We start from the raw sequence: 9,926 nt of genomic DNA, 5'->3' as shown, positions 1-9,926 counted from the left end.
TAACAGTGAGAAAATAAGTTCTAAAAAAGTATAAAACTTTTATGTTGTAAATATAACTTTCTTTGTAATCAATATATATTTTTCAGCAAAATTTATAAAAAATATTTATAAAATACTTTTAGGAAAAAATGTTTCCGCAGTTAATGCAGAGAAGTTATCTGCATTTATTTCCAAAACGACGTCGTTTTAGTATTAAAATCTTAAAAAATTATAAATATAAAGACTATTATAACCTAAAATAAATTAAAATTACAAAAACACCATAAAGTCCGTCCCAAAACGACGTCGTATTGGCTTACTGCAGATAACTTATCTGCATTAACTGCGGAAAAAACGAACCCATACTTTTATAGATCGTTATTGATCAATATCAGATATTCGTTGATTTTGAACATAAAACACATTTAATGATAAGGATTAAGAAAAATAGAAATGTAAGCAAATTCCTTTTTAAATAGTTAATTGTAATTTGAGAATTGAGTTCATTCTACAACTTTTCACGTTCCTGGTTTTCACACAGAGGCGCAGAACAGAAGAACATGGAAGGTTCCAACCTCAGTGGCGGTTCCAGTCAAAACATTCGATGCCATCACTGCGCAGGACCCCTTTCAAAGGATATGGTATTTTCCAATTCCCTACTTCAACACTTTCTCTCAATTCAATTACTTTTCTTTTTCCTTCCAATTTCCATTTTCCTTTCCAATTTGAATTTTTGCAGGAAACCAGTAATTGGAACGTTTCCCCCCTCATCAGGGATAGCTTTTCTATGGTAAATTCTTCCCACCCCACTTTTTATTTGTTCTCAAAATTCAAACTTTTTGTCGATTTTGATGTTTAATTGTAGAGGGTTGGATCTAATCTTGTGATGAACAATGAAATTTATTTGACTTTTGGTATGGATTTCTGAGCTCTTGATCGTTATTCGAGGGATTTTAATTTTATGCAGATTGGTTCTGCCTTTGGTGGCATCACAAGTGCATTTTATGGCTTCAACCATGGTGTGTATTTTTATTTTATTTTATATTTTATGCATTTATATGTTAATATATGATATGATGTATCAGCTCGATATGTTAGCTTGTTAAGCTGCTCTAAAAGGGTAATTCATGTTTGGGAAATGGAAAAACATGCATAGTTAATGCACAAAATCTTGTGATCATTGATTTTTTTGTTTTTTAATTTTAATGACTCAACTAATATTAGTTAGTAGAGAGTTAATTTTTCTTATATCTTTTGTTTGTGAAAAACCTTAAAATACTGTCATTAAAACAGCTAAGAGGCACTACATTCAAACTTGAGTTGGGAGATTTATGGGATTTAGTAATAAGATGAACGAGAATGTATAAGTTTGATTGATTTGAAAATTGTAATTGCAGAAACAGTTCATGTTCCAAACTGAAAGAATGAAGCTTTAATGTTTGTATTAACAACCAAGACTATTATTATTCAAAGGGATTTCTTTTTTTCATTTGTAATGCAGTTATGCCAATTGTCCGGAGGTCGGTTAAGGGACCCATGTGGTTACATTTTTTTGTTGGCGTAAGTTTCTTGTGCCCTTTGATCACCTTCTGTCTTTATTTTTCATTTATTTTATTAGTTTCTGCAGTTCTCCCTTTTATAATTTTTTACTTTTTACTTCTTCTTTTTTCGTTCATTTATACTTTTTTCCTTTCATGTTCAATGTTTTTTTTGGAGGTGCACATCGTTGACTAGTTTTAAACTCTTAGATTAAGCATCCTAAACAGCTCAAAGTATTCTGTTGTTACATTTAACTATTTATAATCTAGGAGATTTACTGCTTTATCTTCTTCTTAAATAAAATCTCATGGAGATACTTTTTAAAGAGTCTGGAATTCCTTGTTATTTACCTCTATATCAATGGCAAAAATTGATGCAATTTATGTTGTCAAATTAAGTGTGAATATTTGAGTGTGCAACCGCATTAAAAAACCACTTGTCCCCTAAAATAATTCTTATCAGGTATGGAAACCATTTTTGCATGTCTGTGACATCCTTAGACAGTTGAAGGTACCCTGTAACCATTCCTATGATGTCAAGAGAAGAGATAGCCCTGTCAACTAGACTCGCTTGCTTCCTCCATTTGTGTATAAAGTCATTAAGTTGCTTAGACCCATGCATAAAATTAAGCTGAGTTATATCTCGTTCTATAATTTGTTAGAGGATCAATATGCTATAATAAAACTTTAAATAAAAGAACTTCTTGATTACTACATAAATACTCCCATCATGGCTATATCTTGTATGGCCATAGATATTTTGATTTCCACTTGCCAAAAGGGAACATATCTCTCTCTCTCTCTCTCCTTTTTTTTTTTTTTTGGTTGGCCTTTGTTACATTCTTGAAGCAGCTTTTCTGTCAGTTGCATTTTACCATCGGCTTTGAAGTTTTTTCCTTGAGGAAATTGTAGTCACTTTTTTGAAAAACACTAAAGATGCTGTCTCCACCATCTTCGACCATCATATTTGTTACCATTTGGATCAGTCCTGTTTTAATGCATAGATCATTGGTTGACCTCCCAGTAAAATATTCATGCTTTTCTATCATCTGTGAATTAAGGCTGTCTCTAAATTTATACTTCTGCTGGCTCATTGTATAACTTTTACCATGGAGGTTGCAGTCACTATAGATTCAGAGGTTTAGTTTGAACTTTGAATATAGTTTCTTTTGTGTGCTTTTTTCCCCTAATTTTTTTTCTTTCTAAATTGCCCTGTGCATAATGGTTTATATGGGACCTCATTTGCATATTGGAGTATCTGAAATTGAGTTCATAGGTATTCAAGCATTATAGAGCCTTTACTCATATTATGCACCAGAACTACTCCTAGGGCGATGCCTTCTGCCTTTATATTTCAGCAAAAACTTGTTCTATCATATTGACTGAACCTGCTCTTGATTTCAGACACCACCTGTGATAGTATTCTCTTCAGCATGTGCAGGACTGGCAGGTGAATTTCTGATTGTGTTATTACTTATTTTGCTTTTGTTATATACTTTATGATTTTTAGTTTAAGCTTGAGCTATGCCTAGTTTGGTAGGGTAAGTTCCACAAATTAATACACACACAAAGTACCTTACTTTTCTAAAATTACTCACGTTTACAAGAGTTTGTTATGTTCCAAGATTGAAAATTCTCGTCTTTTTAAGCATAGTCACCCTTATGACTAGTTCTGTGTTTGACAATTGATAACCTTTTTATTTGTGCTATTGAGTGGTCTTATCCTTGTGATGAAGATTACTGTGTTACTGAGTTGATAACCATGTCATTGGAATAACTGCAGGTGGGGCTGTTCCTGCTTTTGCACAACTTGTTTCCTCATCTTACCACGCAGCAATGTCATCGCCTCCTTCAAAGGATGAAAAGATTCAGAAATCAAGAACTTCCTCTACTCTATAATCATGCATTCGTACTGCCTGTGCTTACAGTTTTGTTTCTCTTGTGTAAATACTGCTCTTGAGCTTTAGTGCTCCACTGTGTAATTTCAGATCCTATCAGCTGGTTCTTGAGATCAGATAGATGCATCATCCATGATTGATAGTTTGGTTTATTATGTTATGATTTCTTTAATAAGGATTTCATGTTGCTTGTTAGGTTCCCTTTGCAATCTCCTCAGCTATTTTTATTTATTATCCATGTAACTTCTGCATCCTTTGGTTATATTTCGGATGCCTTCATTTTACAATAGTGAAAACGATCTCTATATTGTTTATCCCCCAGTTTATGTTGTATTTAAGTAATTATTACTACGTTTTAGAAATTGATTTTGTGCTATTTGATTGAATAAATTTACTATTTAAAGAATACCTCCCAGCATTTTTGTAACATCAGATTGTAATTATGATATTTTCAGGTTTCTAAATATTGTGCTGACGACACTTGATCAGGTCATTAGCTACACAAAGCATTTAAATTCATTGCACCATGTTATTTTTGCTTTTGTATGACAATATCCATTTGGGATCCTCAACCAGAACCAACCAAAAGAAGACTCAATTGGTATCTGGAAAATTTCACCAGCATAATCACACTGTCTACGCTCTTAGAACCCGATAACCAGACATGATAATAATACAATTTAGTTTTAAGCTTCAAGGTTCTATTGCATTTTCCAGGGAACATGTTATGTTGTTATATATGTGCCTTCAAGGAAGAAATCATGCCTTAAAATAAACAAACTCCCTCAAACTTCTGGGACAAATTATTAGTATTAACTGAGTAGTTTGGGTTGTGTGTAACTCTGTATGTCCTTGTGTATAGTGCTTCATATATTGAACATCACCACCCCAGTTGACGTAGTATATATTAAATGCCAATTCTTTGTTAACAAAGTTCCTCATAAAAGTAAAATCCAAAAAAAAAAAAAAAATTGTTTCTCATAAACAACTCGGGGTTTTAATTCTCCTTAAGAATTCATACCTGGTATTTAACAACCTATACTCCATCATTCCACTCATCTCATTCCCCCGGGCTAAAATGTGCCACCAGGAAGCCTTTTTCAAAATGCGCAGTCATGGATATTCAATCTTAATGCAAAGAAATAAGGGATACAATTTCTGCACAAATGTCCTTGTTAAAGAATTCAAGGAAGTAATACCCTTATACCATATCGTGTAGACTTCACTTTCTGAAGGGCATAGTCCATCAATGATATAACCAGTATTGCTTTGTGTTTCTGAGATAGGTGACTCACTCTCTTTTATCAGTATGGTATACATGGCGAACAAAAAGCAATGAAACTCGGAAACTGATGGCACCAAATATTAGGAAGAAAGCATAGCATAGGCATGCACTATAGCCAATAAAGAAGGATAGCTGCAAGAATCCACTCATATTTGATCTCACATAGAAGTAGATACAATACCCGAACATGAAAATGGCTGTTGAGCCACCACACAGTAAAGATCTGCACCCATAAAAATAAAAACAAAAAAAAATCAGTGACAAAGTCTCATACTGAAGGATGCCCAATGTTTATAGATTTTACTCTTTTTACCTCCCAAAATTCTTATACAACATATAAACATTATATTACATTTTATTTCCACAATCTTAATATGGTTCCAACCATTTATTTTTTTGTTCTCGATAAAAGAAAATTATTATTAAAGAGGAAAGTAGGAAGTGCAGTAGGGATGAGGATAAGGTACCCTTAAGATTTGAAAAGAAAAACTAAATCAAAACAGAATGTAACATCCTGAGTGCTGACGAGGGCGGGGAGTGATCACCGGTGCGAAAGGGCATGATGCGAAAGAGCACAGACAAGGAGGAGCGGCTCCTGGCAGGCTTCCAGCGGGGTACATGAATGAATCGAATCGACACCCGAAAGAAAGGGATTCCAAAGACTGTGCAGGTATGAGACTGCACAGTTGGGGATAACTTATAAGAATTAATTGGTACTACCTATATTAACAAGATACATCTTCTTTTCGGTAGCTCAGAACGGAAGAACTCCATAGTTAAGCGTGCTTAACTTGAAGCAATTATGGGATGGGTGACTTCTTGGGAAGTTTTCCCAGGAAATATGTGAGTAAGGATAAAGCACGCTGAAAAGTCTCGTGTTAGTGTGTGGGAATAGTCCTTGATTCTTGCAAGTTGTCGCACGTTACACAAAAGTAAATATGAAAACTAGGAATGCAACAAGGAAGCCCTAATCCTTTTATTTTAAAGCCTTTGAAGCAATTAAATGTATTTGAATTGATCAATACATAAACACTTCCTGATGACAATTTTCCCACTAGTAATGGCTGCCTAATATGACCCTTGCATCTAATCCTGTCACCTCCTTTATGCAAGATTTGATATTAATCTTCTTATTTTTATATATGTCTCTATCTTTTTTTGAAAGATGGGTAAGAGTTATGATATGAGAGTGGACCTTAAACAATGAGGATCAATTATATGCATTATTTATATAGATACTTTAACTACAGGTTTTATAAATTTATTAAATCTAGACTCAATCATCACCACATATATTCCTTAGGAGTCATGGTGATCGAGGATTAAATATTGCCCCAGACACATGAGCAAAAGAGGGAGGAGGAAAGGGGACAGAAAAAAGCATTAATATGGAAGCAAGCAGCAAGCATTGATGTCAGCAACACAACATACCTCCACCACCAATTATGGTCTTCCACAGATAGTTGAATATATGTCAAGCCAATATTGACAAGTGCAATGATCACAATGACAGTGATGAATGTGGCAAGCAAAATACTAGGAAGAGTGTATATTTTGTAGCCCCACATACTAGCATACACCTGGTGTAATTGCAGGACAATTGAACTAAAAGGCACAAGACCCCCAATAAACATTTGAAATGGAGTTCTCCTGTACCAAGCAAGCTGTTGAATCTCTCTAGAATATCTCTTTGTAGCAGAGGGGGCTTGAAATTTAGATCTAAAACGGTATCCAATCACTCCACCAAATGCAAGCAATGGGATGGCAAGAAATGTGAATAAAACAAGAATCACAACAATGGAGCCCAATGGGAGTCCAGTTGTGGTCCCATAAGATATTGCAATAATGTTGAGGATAGAGACAGCAACAAACACTGGTCCAATGTAAAGAATTCCTGCTAGACTAACACTCCTTTCCTGGAATTATAGTCAATTCACAGAATAGTTATAGGTAGTTAAAAATAAAATAAAGAAATGAAACATTTTCTTTCTTTCTTTTCTCATTGTGAAATTACATAAAGAATTACCCATCCATTCTCAGAAAACTGGCCATGGAAGGATGCTGCTGAGTGCCCAGCAAAAACTGATGAAAGAGCATATAGCAGGACAACAAAATTTAACAGTCCTCCACGATTGTAGGGATAGATGGTGTCAATAAGTGCTAGAAACAGTACGACACAAAGCCTGAAGTAAAAGGCAAATTAGTTTATATAAAAAAGAGGAACAAAGTTAAAAGTTAACAAGTTTAGTTGCAATTTTTATTCTCACATTACACAAATGAACAGTGATAATGACACAGCTGTATGATAAACTACATATATAAACCACTCTGACTGCTATTTCAGGAACTAATTTTGACAAGCATTCTGTGTATGTATAAGGGCAGAGATCAAGACTGAGAATAAAACAGATACAGCCTTTGTCAAGACAACTAAGGCTCACCGTAGAAAAATGGTTTGGATAAAATCATGATGCACAATTATTAAAAAGAAACCATGTCCATGGCAAAAATGTATTCAGCTAGTACATGAGTTGCAAGAATTAGAGTAGAAAATTATCAATGAAAGGTTGCATAAAGAAAGCTCCTTGATAACCTCCACAGGTAAATTTATTGACTTTGTAACAAGATAAGTAAACAAAGACTGGCTCCTTTAATTCAAGAATTCATACAAAGAATCAGAAGAAAGTATGACCAACACCATACACATAACCATACATGAGATTAGACAAGGAAAAGCAGAAATCAAGTGAAAGGAGAATGCTTTTGGCCTCTGCTATCACTTGATAGTCCAGGTTCAGATTGCTAAAGGATTTGATTAGGTTGGTTGATGCAGAGATGAAACTAGACATTGCACACCTTATATTGTACTCGTGAGAATGTCATGTAAAGACTAGAGGCTGAATATGTGGCTTTTGGGAATAGGCTTGACGAATATGCATTTCAAACACTAAAGTAGCTTACAAGATTAGCAATTGGGTACCCGTTCCCACAACAGCAAAAAGTAAGGATGAGTTTGAAGGAGGTCTGAATACATCGCCGTGGATGGACTTCCAACCAACCTCCTTATCTTCTTCACTTGCATTAGAATACCTAAATTGTAGATGAAAAATATTAGGCTAACAAATAAAAATAGCCAACCTAAATTCTGCTCTTATTGAACTATGAATAATGAAGAAAGTTACCTTTTCAAATCACTCTTCAGATGGCGCATATAAAGCAGGGCAAGCAAACCAATCAAAAGTAAAATGATGACAATTGAGTTAATGAATGAGAACCAATGAACTTGACGATACAAAGGCAGCAATGAAGCTCTTGAGTATTTGTCCATCCTCTGCTCAAAATGTAGTTCAGTGGCATTCCAGATAACAGAATAGGTGAATTTAACATCAATATCAACATCTTTTGTTACATCTACAGCGCGATTCGGATCACCAAATGCATTTACTTGAATGACTCGGTTCCCATTGTAAAGAACATCAAACTGAACATGTGTAAAAAGGTAATAGTTTGGACCTCCCCGACCAGGAGACCAGCTATCCTCTTCAAGTTTCCCAATGAAACCCCAGAATGGAAGATCATCCAAGTAAAACTGGAAGTAAAAGTCACGGTTTATAGCTTTTTTGAAGCTTGCAACTTGATCAATTGTAAGCTTATTTTGGCACAAGGTCTCATCAATCTTGTGCTCCCGGAACTTGAACTCATACAAAGAATTGCACAAACGATCACCATTGAGAACTTCCCCAATGGACTCTTTCTTTCTGACAATTGGGTCTGTGAAAAACACAAGCTTTTCACAATCTAAGTTGTTCCAATTCCACTGACTAATTGATTTCATTTTCAACTTCATCAGATTAAACCTAAGACTAAAAGTGACTAACCTGGGGTGCAGAATGGCAAATCATAGTACTCATACGTCTCACTGCAACAGGGAAATTATAAAAAAAAAAAAAAACAGAAACTCAATGAACATGAAAATGAGCAAAAGCAATGAGAAATTGGAATTGGAAGAATGGTGGGAAAGGAACCTGGGATTGTTGAAGGGTCCCACTTTGTTGACAAAAAATGGGACAACATTTCCAACATCGTAGAGGTGATCAGAGGGAGATGCTGCAACTGAACGAGAAGAAGATTCTACAGTGGCGCAGAGCAGAAGAAGGATAATGAGGTCATGGGGTTTAGCCATAGATGCAGAGAAGACTGAAACCAGATGCAGTGCTTTTCTAACTCTCTGAGTCAAATACACAAACACAGACACAACATTTCACACATGTTACAAGTTTGTAGACACAAACAAGCGTGTAAGATCAAACAAAATAAATCATAATTAGTTCAACTTATTAAACATTAGATAAGAAAATAGATTCATTTTAAAAAATTAAAGGCTTATGTTATGTATAGAAGCAAAACAAATATTAATCATGCATATAAAATATATAACATAATTAATATTGTCATAAATGTAAACGAATCTGTCATGTTTTGTTTTTAATATGATTATATAGTTAAAAATTTCCAATTTTTCATTGACAGATCATAAATTAATGAAAAAAAAAAATAATTGATCCATTAATTTATAAATAAATGATTAAATTTTTTAAATCATCTTAAAACATGATATGATTGAGAGAATCTATTCCTCCCATCAAGTCATTGATAATTAATAATACCAAAAAAACTTAGTAGTTTGGAGGGAAAAAATATTTTCATGTTATAAACTTTTTGGTACTCTCGCAAATTAAAGATGGGGTGGGGTTTATTTTATATTTTTTTCTTTTTTCTCTCTTTTTTAATTTGTCAGTTCATAAGCATGTCACCTTGGAGTAATATTTTCTAGAGTAAATATTTCTTTTGGTCCTCAGCAAATTTTACGATTCTCGTTTTAGTCCCTAGCAAATAAAAAGGCCCATCGTGGTCCTAGGAAATTCAAAATGGACCCACTTAGTTGAAATCGTGGTCCCTCACAAATTCAAAAAAGACCCATATTAGTCCCTAAAAAGACTAAAATGGGTCCATTTTAAATTTCTTAGAGATCACGATGAGCTTTTTTATTTGCTAGGTACTAAAGCGGGTATCGTGAAATTTGCTGATGACCAAAAAGGGTATTTACTCTATTTTCTAAGGGGGTATTTTTATTATTAAAAATATTTATTATTAATCTACTACCTATCTAATTGTTGGGCTTCCTCCTTCAATGCTAAGTCCAAGCCCATTGAGGAGTTTCCCAAA

The 9,926-nt window shown here is 34.2% G+C and overlaps 2 protein-coding genes across 2 annotated transcripts; one reads left to right on the top strand and one right to left on the bottom strand.

Moving 5' to 3' along the window:
• Nucleotides 1-481: 481 nt before the first annotated feature.
• LOC133316374 (uncharacterized) lies at nucleotides 482-3,758 on the top strand. Its single transcript, XM_061518116.1, has 6 exons — nucleotides 482-620; nucleotides 719-769; nucleotides 947-998; nucleotides 1,481-1,539; nucleotides 2,922-2,967; nucleotides 3,301-3,758. Exons 1-6 carry the CDS (start codon nucleotides 540-542, stop codon nucleotides 3,414-3,416), a joined length of 405 nt encoding a protein of 134 aa, XP_061374100.1. The 5' UTR covers nucleotides 482-539; the 3' UTR covers nucleotides 3,417-3,758.
• Nucleotides 3,759-4,333: 575 nt separating this feature from the next.
• On the bottom strand, nucleotides 4,334-8,883 carry LOC133316375 (transmembrane 9 superfamily member 5). The gene is made up of 7 exons (XM_061518117.1): nucleotides 8,726-8,883; nucleotides 8,579-8,619; nucleotides 7,883-8,471; nucleotides 7,662-7,790; nucleotides 6,727-6,883; nucleotides 6,132-6,616; nucleotides 4,334-4,923 (listed from the first exon to the last, which is right to left on the bottom strand). The coding sequence occupies exons 1-7, from the start codon at nucleotides 8,881-8,883 to the stop codon at nucleotides 4,707-4,709; spliced, it is 1,776 nt and encodes a 591-aa protein (XP_061374101.1). The 3' UTR covers nucleotides 4,334-4,706.
• Between the last annotated feature and the right edge of the window lie 1,043 nt (nucleotides 8,884-9,926).

Source organism: Gastrolobium bilobum, unplaced genomic scaffold (assembly GCF_033153095.1).
Source record: "Gastrolobium bilobum isolate Gb01-03AN ecotype WA unplaced genomic scaffold, APGP_CSIRO_Gbil_v1 utg682, whole genome shotgun sequence".
Lineage (NCBI taxonomy): Eukaryota > Viridiplantae > Streptophyta > Magnoliopsida > Fabales > Fabaceae > Gastrolobium > Gastrolobium bilobum.
Note: the sequence above shows the minus strand (reverse complement) of the source record. Positions and strands in the feature narration are given on the sequence as shown.